Source organism: Echeneis naucrates, chromosome 6 (assembly GCF_900963305.1).
Source record: "Echeneis naucrates chromosome 6, fEcheNa1.1, whole genome shotgun sequence".
Taxonomy (NCBI): Eukaryota; Metazoa; Chordata; class Actinopteri; order Carangiformes; family Echeneidae; genus Echeneis; species Echeneis naucrates.
In genome coordinates, this window is record NC_042516.1 from 8,994,902 (window position 1) to 9,015,054 (window position 20,153).

Here is a 20,153-nt window from a genome sequence, read left to right on the forward strand (position 1 = left end):
CTCAAATAAGCACAAACTCCATATATCCGTGTTAAAATGCCAAACTGTCCGGCAGAAATAAATATATGTACAGCCAGGTGCAATGGCCTGATCTCTACGGCCATTTGTCTACTTTATGACAACTATGCATGACTGAATATTCATATAACTCACCCTTTTTTTATTAAAGCTCTGCCGCTTTGTGTGTGTGTGAACGTATTCTTGCCAGTACATTAGCTGGAACAATGCCCCATCTTGGCTCCAAACATGCCCCTCCTCTTTTAGCCATTTTTGGATTAGTTGTTAGTCAGGCCTTACGATGGCGATGATGTCGCAGCCCACACTAAGCCTCAGAACTGCTCTTCAGAAACCCACGGGCGGGGTCACATAGGCTACATCCATCTTTATCCACATTCTGTGGCTTGAGCGCTCATAATAAGTGCTGCTAATTATCATTACCGTGTTATTGTTTGCCGATTAGTATTCTTTTCTAAATTGAACTGCCTTTATAATCAGATGAGTTACGGTCAACAGCCTGAGTCTGGTACAGAAATATTGCACTGTTAATAAGATAGCTCTTCTGTTTTCAGGAAAACTGTGTTTCACGCGTGCTGCCAGGCCAGCTTCAGTGCTCTTTGTCATTGATTCGTCAAGTTTCTGGTTTTCTTTATGAAGGATGGAACACCTTTCTTATTTTGTTGTTTTGATCATTGTGGCAGGGAGCGCTGTATAAAATGCTGGTTTGAGATATTCCATGATGATTGTGTCACTGAGGACCATAGCATCTGCATTCACAAAATCTGTGGCAGCCCCTCATTCAAAAGGGACAGATCACCCGCCTCACAGCAGCACAGCAGGAGTGCCATACATGCCATACATGCCATACATGCCATACATGAGTTTGCCAGCTTGTGGAGAATATGGCAAAGGTTGACTCCTCTGACATTTAAACTTCTTTCCACATCTTGGTAGACCAGTGGCAATAGTTTTTGTACCACTGAACTCTCAAATGTGCCATCATCTTAGTAATGAGGGGTTTATGCGCTGCAAACCTACTATAATATTCCGTCTATGTAATTGTCGAGAAACTCTTCTTGCTGACACAGTCTGATCATATCCTGCATTGACATTCTCAGTCACCTCAGGAAGAGTTGTTCTTCTGTTTTGCCTTACCTACACACTCACTGATGCACAAATAGCACATTCATCAACCTTAATTTCCAGCCGTATTTTCTGTTTTCCTTGTAGATCGAAATGCAGATGCCGCTCTAGCCATTTTTCCAATTGAAATACCGGGCAGTTCAGTCCTGCCTTCTGTGCTCTGACAGGGACATCATTTTCCCTTATAATTTGGGACAAAAGCAGACAGAACTGGGTATATTAAGATTTTTAATATATACAATGGAGAATGAATAGATGTTAATTGCTCCATTATAGTGCAGCTGCATTTGCATTTGTTGCTTTCCTATCTTTTTTATTTGGGTTATTCCATTAGTTGTTCCCTTTTGTATATGTTTAACATGACAAGATCTGGTTTCTGGTTCAAAAATAAAGTCAGAACTATTTTAAAGCCTTAAACTGACATGTTCAAATCTGGACAGCATTTCACACTGACATCATAGTCTGGTTTGGCTTGGAAATCTCACAGATTGTAGCATTTCAACTCTCCAAAAACAACAACAAAAAATCTCAACAGGAATTTACCTGATAATTTGGATGATGCAGGAAATAATCCGGACACCCGGCCACAGCCATGTTTTGTGTTTCTCAGCTCTTTCGTACAATTTGCCTGGCTGGGTCAGCTTTATTGCAAGATGGACAGAACAGAACCTGCAGAGGAAGAAGAGCAGACAAATGGAGATAAGTGGAAAACTCCAGATGAAGGAAATGGAGGGTGAGGAGGTCACGAAGGGGAAGGCTGAAGGAAAGAGAGGAGGATGACAGGAGGAAAGGAAGATGAAGCCTGGGTTCGAGCAGACAGATATAGCACAGAGTACTTCTTAACCCACATAGACCTACAGTAAACAACATCACCTAGCAACAAGGGAGGGACAGTAAAAGGGTATAAATTGTTACACAAAAGTAAAAGATAACTGCACCTTATTCAATATGCACTATATAAAAGTGTTGAGCTTTCTGTGGTATATTTGACTGTCCCATCTTTACCAGCAGGGAAAGGTATTTTACTGGAGAACCAAATCTTTTAGCAACATTACAGATTTGAGTACGAGCTGGCTGAGCTTTGTGGTTATGTGTTTACTACTGTGGGAAAAGTTCATTTACTGGAACAAAGATTAACCACGGCTTTAATTTTGGTAATAAAAAGAAGCCGATTGACTGATTTTGCGCAGATAGTGTGATGTAAACAAGGGTTTGCTTAAAAAAAAAAAAAGTATGATCATAGCAGGTTTACAATTCTGACCTCCCATGAAACCGGCTCACATCAGTAAATGATTGAACAATCTACAGAGACGTGGTCGTCATCAGATAACATAGATGCAATAGAAGCCGCTCCTCAGGCTAGTTTAAAGTTTTTCCTCTGCTCTGTGAGGCCTTCCCTCCCAGCCATCATTGGGTCAAAATGACCACAATTCCAACACCATGGAGTCTATTTGAACTTCTTAAAGTGGGTATCCCATTAACCTCTTGGCACTGCTGCCACTGAACAAACACCTGTAAACACTAACCCAAAAATACCCTGCAGGCACCTCTCCAGGTCTTAAGTTAGATCCCATGGTATATTTGGAGCTGAGCAGCTTGGGCTGACAACTATGATGGTCTTTTAAGCAGCAGTTCATGACCCCCTCTTGGTATTTTAAAAATATGACCAGCCATTTTATAGATAGCTAATATTATCGCATGTTTGCATTAGTGGTCATGAGCGGGCTGCCCTCGAGGCCCAACAGTGTGTATATGTGTGCACATGCCTGCTTGTAAATGTGCTTCTGCATGCATATTTGTCCTGTATTAGGGCATAAGTGTGTGTACGTGGATGTTTACATATGCAGCGCATGTGTGGCTGAGCGTGGGTGTGTAAAGCCTCTATTTTTAGGAGTTTTCAGGGCCTTTGAGAAGCTCTGGTTGTGTATGTGGAGTTGGGCATCTTGTTCTCTAGCATACGATGATGCCTCCACAATGAAAACTGGAAATACATTTTTGAACTGCTAAACATTTTCACCAAGGTCACGCAAGAAATGATCTGACTTTTAATTTCAGAATAACACATCAGCTGGAAAGGCAAAGGTATAGATGAACCTATGGGGTCACATTTAAAAAGTCGAATGTAAAAATGTGAAATAGTTAAAGGGTGAGAGGTGGTTTGAATGAAAGGATAACTACACTTATTTTAAGGTGTCTCTCCTGGTGCCGCAGCAAAAAGTGAATGAAAATAAGAGTTTGAGAGGAAAGTTCAAACCCCGCTAAAACAGAAACTTGCTGAAATGGTCAGTAAAAAAATGTTCTCTTTGTTACATTGTAGCTGTACAACGTTAACTTTATGTTGCCAAAAATAAATTCAACACTTTTCCACCTTCAGAGTGGATTATCCTGAATGATGTCAGCCAGTGACTTAAACAAAACTCTGAATCACTCAGGATGCTCACTTTCCAAATTTTTTTTCTCAAAAAAAAATTAATGGATATTTTTTTTTCTATACTTCCAAAATTGGGTTAGCAAATAATGACCACGCTCTGAATGCATTCTAAACAAAGAGCTTGGCACCACCATCACGGGGACCGTTGAAAGGGCTTCCTCGTAATGAGCACATGTGTGTGTGTGTGTGTGAGCGAGTGTGGGTGCCACTCTGTTAAGCCATGTGTGTGGCCTGGCATGCAAGGACAACTAGTCATTTACACATTATTTACAGACACACAATTTACAACAAAAACAAAACAAATTAACATCAGCTCTCAACATCAAACTCTCCCGAGCAGACCCTCATTAGGCACCACAGACTTGCTGACAAGCTAGTGGCTGAACTGTATGTTTATTATATTTCAGGAGTCAGGAGGTTGTGCAACATTGACAGAAGGACGCCGTTACTAAACATATTCTGTATTGCAGCATCACTGGAAATAGTGAAGCCTGCCTCAGCTGTGCGTGATAACACATGGGAAAAAGCTCAGGCGTTCCATGTAGTCTTTAATTTCAAAGTGCTCTTACACATCACGCTGACTCTCAGTGACTGATGTATTGGCCAAACACACACGCACCTATGTTAATTGCTCCCTGACACAATCAAAGCCATTCTAGTGCAGGGATTAGACCTTCTCAGGGCCCTTTGATTCAATTCCTTCCACTTGAACAGTGCACTGAAACCTAAATCTCTGATCTTGACAGCGCAATTATCGAGACGGTGTCACCACACTAGAAAAAGGGGGACCTTGGGGTGCTGGGGCTGTACCCAGCAGTGAGGTGACTGCATCTAGATTAATTAAAGTAATTTTTGCTCAGACTTGCATGTGGTAGGATGATAGCTGATGGACTTCAAACGCCTTCACAATGTCCATCATAAATCATAAATCCTTGGGCCTTTCATAGCAAACAACAGTTGCAAAAGGTGCTCAAGTAAAAGGGTTTACATTCATTCATGTTACATTCATTTGAAGTTCTGTAATAGAATATTTGTGTGCATTGTATTGTTATAAAAGCGCCTATACGGGTGTTTTAGCCCAAAACCTACAAATCTGTCTGTGTATCCACGTAGGAAATATTTTCTGTCATCTGACAGAAAATCAGTGACTTACTCCCAGTCGTACTCCCATCAGTTTCACACAATTTGGCGTTTAGCGTTTTGTGAAGGACTTCAACCAGACAATCATGATTACTGTGATGGGCTCCCAAAGTCCCACTCAAATCGTCGCCCTTCAGAAAACAGTCAGCATCGATGTCGGGTGCATGTGATTTGTACTTAATGAGCTATAACACGCAGCCTGAGCCCATCAGCTATACACTTTCTGTTCATGTGAAAGTCTGTTACATTTAACTGTAATCGTTAAACCACACATGGTTAAACGCCACTGCTGCTCGGGGACTTTCCTGTGAATACAATCGACAGACAGCACAACGTAGTAAAGCATAGCTGCTCTGGGGACTACGTCCTCAGCCATTCCTGGGGTTAATGTGCTGATGTGCTTACATCTACGAGAGTCCAGCTTTAACATCCCTGGGTGATAAGCCCTGCAAAGAGGCCAAAGAAGAGGCCTGGGATCACCAGAAACCTGAGCTATTTAGAGTAAAGCCTCATTGAAACAGTAAAAACATTTCCCAGAGCAGTTCTCCTCTTGAACACAAGGGTGGATGAGTGGCCAACCAACTCACTACACCAAAGATGGATGTAAGAGGCGCCAGGAAGTGCAATCTAAATGCACTGATCCAGATAGGAGTGACGCTTTACAGAGCAAGACATCCTTATGCTTCTTTTCAAATATTGTAATATAATGTAAAATATTGTACAAAAAAAAAAAAAAAAGTAAAGACTTAGATAGGCCACAGCCTCTCCCATATGAAAGTACAGATTATTACATTTTCCCTTCCTTAAGTCTTTCCAGGGAGTCCAATAAAAATACCTTGAGTGGGAAATGGAAATACTAAACTTTTAACCTCACTTACTGTATTGTATGTAAGCCAAACCTGAAATAAATGTGTGTCCTGTGAGCTCCACTGCCAAACAAGCGTTGTAAAGTAAGGGGTTGGCTTGATTTACCATATTTTTTTAATCCCACTGCCTATTGGTCTGGTTTGTCTGTCTAAACTGTCAACTTGACCATCTGTTTCTTTGGTATTTCACTTTTTCCATCCATCTTTTGTATGTATGCATGACTCTCTCTTTCTCCTGCTCACTGGAGTTCTATTTACTTGTCTGGGTATCTACTCGTCTATATATATATATATATATATATATATATATATATATATATATATATATATATATATATATATATATATATATATGCAGGAATGTCAGACTGCTTTTAAGCTAGACTGATGCCTGAAAGTGCTCCAGTTCATGAATGCAAGTGTCTTTACAGAAAGAAAATGCTTCTTTGACTCTAAAGTGTCATCTGACATCAAGTGTTACTGAATGAATTCAAACACATGGCATGCGGCTTAGGTACTGGAGGATCATGTGTAAATTCCTGAAATCCATTGTCCTGTTTCCAAATCTACCACTGAGCTGAATACAATATTTCTTTAGGGCAAGAGATAGAGCGTGGATTACAGCGCTGGCAGAGTGTAACGTGTTGAAACACAGAAATAACTAATTTCAGTATATATTGTCAAATTATTCTATCGACAATATGTTACATTGTCCCGATGCATGCAGGGTAAGTTTGGCAGAAGCATGAAGTTCCCACTAAAGAGCAATTACTGACATGGATACTGGTGTCAGATGACTCCAGTCTGGCCCTTTTGGCAAAAATAGCACAAGTCAAAATTATTAGCTGTTCATTGTACAAATAAACTATTAGGGACACAACTTCATTCAAATATGTCACATCCATTAGAAAAGAACTCAGCAAACAGCCTCTCTGGTCGTATTTGGAATTAATCACTCATCCTCCACAAGTGGAACATGGCTCACTGGGTTCAACAACCATAAACCAAAACCCCACAGTTCTTCACAGCAGCATCTGCACAGATCAGCTGCACAGCTGTGTCAAACACTTACCCTGTGTATATAATTGTAAAATGCGTCCATCTCAGTCAGCTTGACTTAAACAGATTGGACTCGACGGCTGTTCAATTCTGCTCAGTCATCTTTGGTATGCAGAGCGCACATTCTTTCCATATAGGGCACTGGGTGAAAACACACAAGCAATATAGCAAGCCCTGACCTCGTGAAATGGCTCGCACTGATTTGTGAGCCGGCCAGGGATCGGGTGGGCGGTGATGAGAGAAAGTGAGGGACATATGGCAAAATATGCGAGTATGAGTGTGCAAAACACACACACAGAACACACCCATGAGATGGTAAGCTTTCCACTTGGGCATCATGAGGTCAAAAGTTCCATTTTTATGCCTCCAAGGGTCAGGCAGTGTCAGAAACTGTTTTTTGTCTGCGGCGCCTGGGGGTACAAGTCAGCACAGGACTGTTTGGTCTATCTCACCAACTGCTCCTCCAGGATTTCTGACCATTATCATCCACTACTGCAGATGCATCATCTCACCAGTTGCTTTGGGCATCTGCTCACTCTCTGATTAACTTTTGATCATTTTGTCTGTCAAACCCACGGGGCAAATTCTATCACTGTAATATTAATAGATTTTCATCCTGATCAATAATGATATGTACTCTTTGATAAGCGGTGTTAAAAAAGTTTGACTGAGAAAGGGTAAAGGAAAACCTTAAAATAGAAGATTAAGGAATATGTCCTTTTTCTATAATAGCGTAAGATTTATATAGGATGGTGTGGGGGGGGGGGGGGACTTCAGTCCACTGCTCAGTTTCTGTTTGGAGTTTGGTGTCAATCTCTTACGTTACTGATATTTAAATTCAATTCTTCTTATTATATTTCATTTCTTATTTGATGGTTGCATAAGGTTTATGAGATTGCGCTTCTATATGAAATGTTAAGCTCAATAATAAACAGCTCCTCACGTTGTGCAAAATTGTACCTTGTGATAATGATGCTGACTAGAAGGGAATAAAGAAGGTCCTGTGGGATCTATGGAATCCCACCACAGCCCAGGATATCACTGAGACAGTACAGCTGGACAAGCTTCACATCACTTCTTTAAATGGCTGTGTAGGGTGGGGTGGAGGGGGGGGGCAGTGAGTGTGTACATATATTACATGGGTTCATGTCCTCTATGTGATACAAAATATCTCTGATTTCTCTTTGCAGTGAAGAAGCTAAAGTTCACTTCAGCAACCAGAGTTGGCTCGAGGTCACACCTTCTACTGGCAAATGTCCAGCTGGCCAACTCCGGGGCGCTCCTAGGATTTTCTTGAAGAGAGATAAATGAGAAAAGCAGCCAGTTAAGGAATGATTGCCGCACTAAGATTAACTGACTTGAAATAACAAACATAAACAGCTTTAATCAGAGCTAATCAATGCAAATTCCAGAGTGGAACTACGTGGTCGAAGCAAATGTATCCTAGTTGACAGCAGCCTGTTTTATAATCTCAACAGACCAAAATCGGGTAAAATGAGTTGTGAAGGATGATAGAGGATGGAGGGTGACAATGCACGCCTAGAGTCCCCCTTTCTAACAACTTCTAATGTGTTCTTCTTGATGATGCGATAGCACATGTTTAATGCTGCATGGATCATTTTTATGTTAACAGTAGTTCAGATTACTTACTCGCAAAGAGAAACAGGTGATTCGTAGTGACAAACCCAACAATTAATTATTACCGCCTGACAGTAGTTCCCATAACTCTGTTGTATGTTTCAGCATCTATCCGCGAAGTGCTTTGGTGTCACAGGTTATCTGTTTCTATTCACTCTCACCAATTTCAGCCAGATGTTTATGTCTTAGCAATGACTGACGGCAATCAGCCATATTTAGTGGATACTAGGTAACCAACTAGAAATTGGTGGAATAGCTGAAAGAAGGGGGACCATTTGATTTTCATTCATCTCCCTCTCTCTTCCAAACCCTGGCCCAATTCCACCTATATGAGCCAACCCCTCATTCTGCTGTGCACCAGTCCAGAACATAAACAATGTCTTAATTCAAGACAATGGCAGGGATCCAACTCAATGTCTAAGGGGCTGTGAAAAACTCATTGACATGAATATACCAACCATAACCCAAAGCCAAGAGAGGGGAGTGCAATTACTCTCCAGTGTATCTTTAAACTGGACAGACACCTTAAACGAGAATACTTAGCGTGAAGCTGCAAGAGATCCAAACTTCCTACAGCGAGGCGACCTATAAAAAATGGGCTGTATATGTGAAGAGGATTAGAATGTGTAGAGGGCCAAGTCGCCTCCTCTGCTTTATTGTGCTGCTGTGTGCTTGAGACCAGCACTCTGCTCTGTTGGTTACCCTCACAATGAGTGTACTTTTATACCTGCAACAAATCAGCCAATTCACCTTGAACAAATGGAGTTAGAGAAACTGACTAAAATTGTCTTCATAGAACTATAGATCACCACATTTATAGAAATGATATCAAAACAGTAGTTTGATAAAATGTGAATTATTGAATTTAGAATCTTTACGTTTCTTAAATAAGGTTATAAAGCGTATCGGGGTATGTGTCTTTGCAGGGGGTGTAGGGGGTCCTGTTGTTTCCGCAGCAATGCAACACTGAAAGACAGGGAGGGACAGTTGAACAGAGCATCTCTGTCTTCTGTTTTAATCAGCAGATTAGATGGTAGTCACTCCTCACTGGATGTGCTTGTTGCACATGTTGATTAGTCATTAACTGGCAGCTTTCATTATCTGAGAGCAGCAGCATAAAGTGGGGCTATAAGACTATAAGAGAGGGCCTGATGTCATGCCGGGGGAGGTTGAATAGCATCAGTCTATGAGAGAAAGGCCTTTTGGAAATGTGGACAGTGCCTAATTGGATGAGGATTTCATTGGGCTGCTTGGGAGAACTGGTCTTATGCAATGGCACAGATGAATGGGCCAGGCTTGGGAGCCGTGGTGGTTGTGCACAAGTCGGCCGTAACGGTGGCCCATCTGGGGTACAATTAGATGGATTTGGGTCCCCCTGACACCATCTTGACTATACCTTACGGTAGCACAAAACCTCTTTCAGCCATGACCGCACAAAACGCACAGAACCGTGGCAGGAAATCTACTTTTTCCTAACCTGTTAAAACCATTATCTAATCTGGGTGAGTAATCGGCAGAAGCAAAATGAAATGTTAATATCAAATAAACCCCGTCAGCAAAACAGCCAACTTTGTTTGGGAAAAGGAACAGTTCTATGTGACCAATTGTGGAGAAATGGTGGTGTGATTCATTTTAGTTAGACATAGGAATGCTAACAAACTTGGCCGGATGGAAAAAATATCATATTAACAAAGACTTGAGTCCTACGACATAAGTATCAAAGTACTTCACTGTAAATCCTGATTGCTTCCAACTTTGGGAATAACGCTGCAAAACCAAAGAGCAGAAAACGCACATATGTAGGATTCATGTACATGCATAGTGTTCTATTCAGAGCAAGAGTGAAATTCAGAGTGAGGTTTAGGACACTGCTATAATTCAGCAACAGAAAAACGCCTGTATTGATCTAAGTTTTTGCACTGGGAGATATTTCAGCAAGAAGAAGGCCTTTTTGTTTTGAATCATTCAGCACATCTACCAAAGCCAACTAGCCATGGTTTGTTTTGATTTTGCACTTCAGATTTCAGCTGGTAGAGCAAGACAGGGAAATGGAAAGAGGCAGATCGAGATAAAGTTGTGAAACTGGGAGACTGGCTAAAAGAAAGAGAGGTGATGGACAAAGAGACAAAGATAAACTCAGAGACAACAGACAGAGATAAAAACAAGGCAAGGTGAGTGCAGGGGGGAAAAAAATGGTGGAACTACGTATTAGAGAGTACATTTTGTGCGACACATCATGGTGCATCTACACCACGTTACCTGTAAGCACCTGTGTCAACGGTCCCTCAGGTGTTCAGTTACCTAAAAAAATAAAGGCAACATTTTTGCCTCTCATGCAGACTTGGGTGTCAGCCACACTTGGCCCAACACCAGACAGGGAGAAATTCAATCCCCTGTATACCATGGTGGTTAGACAAGGGAGCATTGCATCATCTGAGGTCACAAGGGAACAGCAGTGAGAATCAGGTTTGTACAGGTCCATTTTTACAATATGGACAAGTAGGGGAAAAAGATTTTTTTTTTCCTCTGGTAAGGCTTTAGAGTGTTAGAAAATAATTCTCATGGACTAGGACATGATTAGTCAGCTGTTATCGTTGACATAACAGTACATTAAACATTGTGATGTCAACATTGAGAGGTCAAATTTGCCTAAAGAAATGGTAACTTGTCGTTGGGTTAATTACGGCATTTCTTTAAGGCTAAGCAAACACAAAACTTGAAATTATGCCATGAAATTTTGTAAATGACTCCAAACTTTACCTTTAGTGGGAAAACAAACAAAAGGAATCGCTGGATTGTTGTTTGAGCACCGGCTGCCCAGCTGAGCATTCTGCATGGCTACTCCGCTTTTAGGGCTGGCCAGAGTTATTGGCCTGACAGGAACTGTGCCGTTGTCCCCCAGCAGGCTTGGGTTAACGGTGTCATGACATCAGAGAGGGGGTATTAACAGTGTATAAGCCTAGACTAACCAGTGCTGAATAACTGCTGGCTGACGCAAGACCCAATGGAATGCTGCCTAGAGCACGGCCACGAGCTCTCATACCACCAGTACCAGCTAATAGGATATCTCTGCCACTTTCGCCCCGGGATGGCAGCTGAAACTATATTCGGGGTGGAGGTAGGTGTGCGTGTGTGTGTGTGGGGGGGGGGGTTACACAATTTAATATGTGCTGGTACATGAAAAAGACGGCTAAAACAAGTTTTGGTTATGCAATATAGAAAATTTAGTGTGATCTCTGCCAAGGATGCAGTGTTTTAATTAAAAGCATGGTTTAGGTATGAGCAGCAGAAGTGTTTGCGTTTTACATTTCTTCTGCATTTCATGTCAGAGTCACACATATGACAAGAACACATCAGTCTGAATCCTAGAGCAAGCTGAGTATAGCTTATTGTGAGTATAATTATGTTCAATATGTGCACTCAGCAGACTTTTGGCAGCTTGCACTCTTGCAGGGTTCATGCCCCGTCATGCCTGTGCTTACTGAGCGTGGAGTTGAAATAGCAGGACTGGTATATTAAAGTGGGGGTGATGAGGGGTGCGTGTGTGTGTGTGTGTGTGTGTTGGGGGGGGGGGGCAGAGCTTGAGTGGTTGCCATGTACACAGAGATGTGACCACAACATAATCAAATAAAAGAAACCAGGAAATAATGGGCAAGTGTAAGGAAAGGAGAAATAAGAGAAATCCTCCTTGGTTATGAGTGGGAGGGAGTAAAACAGAGGAAAACTTATAAAAAAAAAAAAGACATGCTTGAACAACAGACAACTGCATGAAGCAGCAGCTGGGAACGAGCTACTTCACATCCAACCACACTTTGAGATGAACATGCACACAACTATGTGCATGTGTGTAGTGTTTCAGTGCTCTCCTGGAGGTTGCCAAGTTAAGAGATAAATCAGTGGTGAGCTACATTGTGTATTTCACTTCAGTGATTCCAGAGGAGTAGCTGACTGTGCTTTGCCTTAATTCTAAAAGATAAAACGAGATTAAATTCAGGACACGCTAATAAATATAAGTATGCAGGATCTTAGTCCGGTAGTCATTTATCCAATGAAGAACAGATGACTATGTCAAATTTTTACACACACTCAACATCTCCAGAAACAATATTAATTCATGGCGACAGCTTGGTTTTATCTGCTACTTCCTCTTTATTTTAGACTCTAATATCAACGTTTCAACTAATTCTGCCCTTGAAAATGATAGGTAGATTTTGCACTTTGAAAAACTCACCATGCATCAATCACTAAGTGCCTCCTTCCAGTCTGACCCCACAGCCCCACAGAAAGGCCTGATCTATATTCAAAACACACAGGCCAATGCCAATAGTTCCCAGAATCATAAATTTGGGCCGTTATGCAACTTTCTGCAGTGACCACATGCCACTAATAAAGAAATGGATTTGGACGGGTGCCCAAGTGACGGGGCGGATCAGACTATTGATGAAGAGCTGCTTTGAAAAGACACTTGCACATAATGCTGGATTAGATAACGATCAGGAGCTCACTGACTCACATGGCCCTTCTCTGTCTTCTCTGAACTTTACCTTCGTTCAACACAATTTCTCCAGGTTGTGGATAACTGAGGCAAAATATTCTACTAATGGCTTAACGACACTGAAGTGAGTACACTGCTGGAGACTGGTGAGGTGGAAGTTCTTAATATGCATTTAGCTGGGTTTAGTGATGGACTTCTTGGCTGACTAACTCACAGCTAACCTACAGGAGCATCTTCCTCTTGCTGTGGTAAAGCTGGACTGACTTGGTCCCATTCAACCCCCCCCCCCCATCCCACCACTCGGCCCACTTGTGGAGGCACCGGCTTCATGAACACCCTGGGGATTGGAACCCTCCACCCCACCCCATGCACACACTCTGGGCCCTAAAGCAAACGCTGCCAAAAAGGATAAGGCGATAAGGCGAGACTGGCGAAACTCAGGGTTAAATTGGAGGTGGTGTGTGTGTGTGTGTGTGGGGGGGGGGGGGTCCTGCTGAAGAAGCCTGAGAAGAGCCCCGCTGGTCCATCCAGCGTGGATCACGTTAACGCTACCGCAGCCGGGGAGCCAGGGCGCAGACTAATGTCTGGGGGAAAGGTGCAGCAAAGGACACGAGATTTCGGGCTGTGTGTGAGTGTTTTTTTTTGGGGGGGGTGGGGGTGCCCGGCAGGGAGGGGGGTAACAGTGAAGTCAGCGTAGTTAATTGCAGCAGCTTCCTCCCGATGAATCAACTTGTTCCTGAGAAGTTCCGCCTGACCGCTGGCCGCTGGCCGCTGCCTGCTCAGCTGCTCGGCTGCTCCCGCTACGCGATCTCACGCGGAGCCCTCACGCTACCCGACCCGCAAGAACCCGAAAAAACAAAAAAAACAGCGTGTCATCGCAACAGCACTTTAAAGTTTTATTTCACGCACCTCGGACTTCCATCTTCTCCTCCTCCCACCCCTCCTGTAACAGCGGCCCCATCCGCCGACACGCACTCACCTCGGAGCCGGGCTGGGAGCCGGAGAGCTGGATCAGGACGCCGCGGCCAACATTCCCGGAGCGGAGCAGGAGAAAACAGTGGCTGCACAGACTGCGGCCGGGGACACACAAACACACACACAAACACACACGTACACACAAACATACGCAAACAACTCCTCCCCTTTGGGGCAAGCCACGCCCACATGTAAGGGGTGATTAATGCGGCGTTCACGTTTTATGGGAAAAAGGGCGTGTTCAGAGGAGTCCGCTTTTATTTTTTTGAGGAGCTGCCTCTATGGCATTTGGAGTTGTGTTTGTGTGTGTTGAATAAAAACAACACAAATATATACGCTCATATACACCATAAACGTTCCAGTGTATTAATTTTTTTTTTTCAAACCATTTGCATTTTCCAGTTATTGATCATTTCACAGCAGCTCTAATAAAGAAAGGAGTTGCTCAATTCCAAATTATTTCTGCCCAGTATTTTTTTATAGTTATCATTTTTGTGTAAGGAAAGTCTTTTCATTTCTACCATCTTCCATCATGGTTCAAACAGTGGAGAATGAACTCCATCCTAAGTGTGTATGAAATAACAAATCAGTTCTCCAGCTATTCTATTCATGCAATTAATATCCAAATTTAAACAGCTTTGTTTGTTTGCAGTTGGCTACTTATTTCACTTGTTAGTTTAATTTTTTTGACGCAGCGGTTGCAGGCGCTTGCTAGAGAAGTGAGAGTAAGATGAGAGACATCACACCTTAAAATCATAAATGTCTGATGATCAACATAAATCTGCACAAGTGGTGCCACCACCAATGAAACCATTACTGATAAGTATGTATAACTGAATTGTGTATTTCACACTCTCAGGTGATTATGGCACATTAGAAACACCAGGCAGTCACAGGTGCATAAGTCCAATTCAGTTTTAAGGACATCACATACTACAGGGGTCAAAGTTCCTCACCTCCACCGAGGTGGGCATGTTTTCACCACCTGTTAATTTTTTCTACAGGATTACATAAAAAGTATTGAATGGTTTTGACCAAACTTGGTGGAGGGATGAGCTACAGAGAAGCCTATTAACTATAATCTTTTCTCTGTCTGGTGTATGCCATTTGACACCGGCCTTAGTGGAAGTCTGTGCTGTCTTACCTTGCTTTATTTATATGAGCATTTTATAGCTTTTTTTTTGTTTGTTTGTTTGTTTTTTTCCAGGAACAGTTAGGTGTTTTCAAAATTGTTCAGGGGTATATTATCTACACTTCAATATTCCATGAACCTAAAGTTAGGGACAACACTCGGCTTTTAATAAAAAAGTATGCTCTGACAAGCCACAATGAGGAGTTAAAGCAGTAGCAGCTCAGAGGTGTGTATATTGCACAACTGGGGGTCAAATCTCATTGCACCAGTTTTGCCTCCCTGCCAAGGCTGTTTTATTCCCCTGAGCCTTGTAACTGTATTGCATAAGACCTTGTGTTTTTAGGGATAGGAGCAAAATGAGGAGGTGTACATTCAGCTCACATGTTATTGCAATTCAGGCCGTAAAGTAGTGTAACACATACAGACTTCAAAACAATATTTATCGTGGGAAAAGTGAGTGAAAGGCAATGAGTCTAACTGAACCCCAGAGCACCGTCAGATAAAGCTCTGCCTCAGGCTACAGTGGCACCACGGATAACCCACTTCATTTTTCATACTGTCTTGGATAGTTCAGACTTGGATCAGTCAAGTGATGGGAACACACTGTGGGAGACTGAAGTGGAAAAGGTCATCTGTCCTGAGCTGTGTGTGCGTCTGGATCATGACCACGGGGGGCTCACGCTTGTGAGTCCTCAGCGTGTGTCAACATTTAGTCAAAGAACAGACACTGCAACCGTTGTATCGCACACATACAAACAAACACACATCAAGTCAGTCATAATCAGGGTGCCACCATGCAACAATGCATTCTTCCTGTGAGACACATTATGCTGATTTCACCTCATCAGACATTCAGCATTGCACAGGTCTTTTGTTCAAATTGATTGATTGATCAAATACATAGAAGACTGCCCGACATTAGCAAACAGAGTCAACATAGACCCCTGCTGATAGTCTGTCACTGTGTCTATCACTCATAAGTCGGGACGACAAGTCTAACAAAGCTATACGTGCAATACGAGCCGAGGCAGCTGCTGAATGGCTTTCATCAACGTGTATCACAGGACTATGGATAAATATGCTTTTAAAGCTGCCACAGAGGGAAGCCACGACTTGTTTACTGCTCACTATTTAGTAAGTTTAAAAACATGAATTTCCCGCAAAACTGATTATTGACATATTCTTCCACACCCACATCTGTACAACCCATTCAAAGTGGCTGCGATGATCTAAATTATATCTACTTTTATTTGTCAACATGGTGCTTGGCATAGTGACTTGCAGCATTCCTTGCCTTAGGTCTTCATTCAAAGCTGTTATGGCAACAAATAAAAACAAACCAATAAGGTTAGTGAAGCCACAACCACAGCCAAACCCAGCTTCATTTATTTCTGTTGTATTATGTGGTGTGATCTTCTGGTAATTCTTGATTCAGAGGCTGTTTACATTGGCAGCATGGTCAAAATGGTTTGGAACCGTAACACAGGCACAAGCTCAAACACATGTACACAACAAAAATATCATTCACACCCACCCATACGCACAGACATCCACCCACCCATCCACATCCTCCAGAGATGTGTAAGGCAGATTAGAATGGCTGTAGAATGAACATGAATTTTGACCCACAAAGGAGCCCGTGGTCCCTGCAGGAATTTTCTGTGCAATGCAGACAAGATTATCCTTCTGCAATCTGCAATGTACAGAGCACTCAGAAAGTATTCAGCCCCCATTTCTTGAATACATATTTTGTTTGGTAGTAGTCAAATGCTCTAACCAGAAACATTCATCTATGCTGAATATTCCATGACAGTTTTATACAAACGTATTAGAAGTAAAAACGGAAATGCCACACTGATATTAGCAACCAGACAGCACTGGAGCACCTTAGGCAGCGAAAATATCTGAGAGTATTTTAGGGGTGTGACATGACAACCTTTGCACACCTGGATTTGGGGATTTTCTGCTAGCCTTTTCCCTCATATCCTTCCAATATCTGTCAGGTTGAATGTGGACCTTCAGAGAAAACCATTCTCAGATCTCTCCATGGATGTTTGATCTGGTCAAAGTCAGTATCCTGGCCGTGCCCCTAATTCTCAGAGTTGTGTGTTAGATGTATTTTCCAATATGTGCACTTATGCTGTGCATTTCTTTTTTTTCCTTTTTTTTTTTTTTTTTTGCAATTCTTTCAGTTACTTAAGGGAGAATTCAAGGGGGCACAGTGACTAGTGTTTCAGGAATCAGGAATGCAAGTTAGGTTTAAGTTCTGTGAGAGTCATTTTGTGTGACCACATAGTGATGAGTCAGAGTGATAAACTGCTGCCCGGAATAGTAGCTCATCTGTGGTGTGGCAAAGAGAGGGAGGTTACAATATATTTCATAAGGACAGCATAAAGACCACAGTCTACAGGCAACCCAAGTGCTGGGAATGGCACAGGATAGTTAGTGACTGTCCAGGGAAAAGGTTCATACAACCATCTGTTCAGTTCGGCATTTTACTTCTTCTTCAACAAATAGAGACATTCCAAATATCAGCAGACAGTCATTTTACTCTTGATTACAAAATTATTTATTGAATCAAAAATTAGGTAGACAAAAATAACTGTGCAACCTCCAGAAAAAAACGAATGTGCAATTAAAACTTATTAAAAAGCAATAGCTTATAAAATCTCCATACTACTGGTGGAATAGCTTTTGATCAAAGTTTTAAATCAAATGTATCACGGCGATGATCTTCCTTTAGATCTTTCACTGTACAAAATATACAGTGCTACAATGTGCTGTAGGATACTGTGTGCAGATGAAACCTTCTAGCAGAACTGAAATAACTCTTTTCTAGTTAGAAAAGCCACTCAAGGTTCTCACTCTCAAAATAAAACATACACCAACAAAAATATTTTTTGAGTTTTGAAACTGAACATAAATTATAGTAAATCTATATAAAACTAAATGTAGCTCCATTTACTCAGATTTATCTCACAATACACAGCAGCAAGCATGTACACCTGAATCTGGATGTGTTGGGCTTTTCTTCATTCTAAGGATTAACTTGGACATCCATCTTATGTCATCCATAACTATACCATTTAATGCTAGTGGTCCACTCTCCTTCTATCAAAGCAGATACTCCACACTATAAACATCAGCTACAGAGGAGCAGATGAGGCATGCTAGCATTTGCTTAAAATCAGGTTAGTACACAACCTAGCAGCTTTTTTTGCATTACACTGATATTAATAAACTAATCTCTTTGCTCATTGTGGCATCCAACAATGATATAATTAAATAATGATGCTTTAAATCGTAAAACAGCAGCAAGAATTAAGGTTAGAAACTAAATCAGAGGAATAATGATCAAACAGGCACGAGGCAGTCATCACCATCTTACTCCCCAGAGCCAGGAACTGCAGGGGTTGGCATCATGGACCATATCTAGGTAAAATAATATGCTTAATATATTCCCAATGGATCTATCCATTGTTTTTACAAAGATTTTCATGACATTTTAAACAAATTCTAATCTTGAAACATTGTCAGAATCAACGTATTGCACCCCTGTAAGAATTTCTACAACGTCTGTAACACTGAGCAACAGAAATTAGGCATCCATGACTTATTGTGATAAAAGTAAATAAAAAAGATTGGGACAATCAGCATAAACCATAAAAAAAAAAAAAAATTCTTGGCACAAAATTCTTACAACATTCCAGTTTCAACTGAATTCAAGTACAGATGGCAAGATATGTTTAGGGGCAACACTATGTTATGAAGACGAACTCAAACATGTTCCAGCAAGCGTTAGGAGCTGAAACATATATATCATGGATGGATTTAACTGCAAACCTTTCACCTATGAAACCTTTATCAGACAAGTGTCGCAGGTGTTTGGCTACTGACAGAGTAACATTCCTCTTGCAAGAAGAATTTCCCCTTTCATATAAACATGGTTTAGTGGATAATATAAGGAAAAATAAACATTTCTCCTGACTTTGATTTATTTTCCTTAAACTACAGTAATTCGTGTGTAAGGCCTCAGACAGGTAGTGAAAGATGTGAAGTTAAAATAACATTAACTCAAAATATGACAGCTGCTGCAAAAGCGCAGTGGCAAAAGCCAAAGTGGAATTTGATCAATTATTCCATGTTGCGGTGGTCTGGGATTCCCTCTTATTGTTGGGGGAGTGCTGAGGAGGTTGGTTGAATTGTTCCCAGTCTCCCATTCACTTGGATCGTCTTTGTGGGCACAGCAACCTTGTTAAAAGAAACACAAAATCATGTTTGTATTCCTCCACTATGGAATCAGAATTTATTGCACGGAGGAGGAAAATAACAGGCTCTGTGGTTTTATGAGTACAAAAGTAAAAAGAGAGAAATAGATGTGATCAGCAATCTTCTGATTATTTTCAATATCAACTCATCTTACACTAGTTTATAAAGTGCAGAAATGATACTGTAATTCTAAAAAGCATTTGTCTTTAAGCATCTTTGAAATGTTTATACTAGGACTGTCAAAAGAATATTTGTGTGTTACAATCTACATCTTTTCCAGTATTTTATTTATTTTTTTTTTCCATCCAATGAGCCATAGTCTTAGAAACCAGACCAACAAACAACACTGGTTCCAATCATATTTCTCTTTTTCTGCCTTTGGCTTCATTGCCGCTGCTATCTGCTCTGTCTCTACCTACTTCCCTATCTATCTTTATTTAGTTACCCCTCTCTCTTTGATTTCAGTCTCTAGGTCAAATGATGCAGAAAAACAGGAAAAAAAACAAAACAATTATTCATGACATGCTGTGCCACAGCTAGGATTTAATCTTCTTATGCTGTTTTACTCTAATGGGTCATGTGTCGATGCTGTTTAGACTTCTGCAACAACTTTCACTATGTGGTGTAAATATAATCTGCATTTTTCAGAATTTGTACCTTTTTAAGCCTCTCAGCAGCTGATCCAGAACGAATGGCTACCAGCATAGCCTCCCTGGCCAACGCAGGGTTCACGGGGATGTTAGCACTTGCTTGTGCCACAGTGCTAGGTTTACCCTGGGGTAAGACAGGGGGAGGAGGTGGAGGTGCTGCCATAGGCACTGCTGGTGATGGTGAGGTAAGGACAGGAGGTAAAATAGAAGTCACAGATGGAGGAGAGGGGGAGGAGGGGGCATCGGCACTTCTCTCCTCTTCAGTAGCCTCCTTCCTGAACCTCTCAAGCTCATCCGCAGCCTCAGATTTGGTCTGAAACACACAAAAGGGTGAGACAATGGTAACACTAAACACATA

General features: G+C 41.6%; 2 protein-coding genes across 12 annotated transcripts in view; both read right to left on the reverse strand.

The window, feature by feature from the left end:
* Positions 1-13,854, reverse strand: part of grb10b (growth factor receptor-bound protein 10b) — a 59,957-nt gene extending 46,103 nt beyond the window's left edge. For all 4 annotated transcript variants that reach the window (XM_029504369.1, XM_029504372.1, XM_029504370.1 and 1 more), the window contains exons 1-2: positions 13,749-13,854; positions 1,684-1,809 (exon numbers count right to left, since the gene is read on the reverse strand). In XM_029504369.1, coding sequence (XP_029360229.1) covers positions 1,684-1,734 — 51 coding nt within the window. In that variant the 5' untranslated portion in view covers positions 1,735-1,809; positions 13,749-13,854. The remainder of the gene's footprint in view (positions 1-1,683; positions 1,810-13,748) is intronic.
* A 3,573-nt stretch (positions 13,855-17,427) lies between these two features.
* The window catches only part of cobl (cordon-bleu WH2 repeat protein), a 50,164-nt gene continuing 47,438 nt past the window's right edge, over positions 17,428-20,153 (reverse strand). For all 8 annotated transcript variants that reach the window (XM_029503796.1, XM_029503795.1, XM_029503799.1 and 5 more), the window contains 2 exons: positions 19,803-20,108; positions 17,428-19,127 (listed from right to left, as the gene is read on the reverse strand). In XM_029503796.1, coding sequence (XP_029359656.1) covers positions 19,044-19,127; positions 19,803-20,108 — 390 coding nt within the window. In that variant the 3' untranslated portion in view covers positions 17,428-19,043. The remainder of the gene's footprint in view (positions 19,128-19,802; positions 20,109-20,153) is intronic.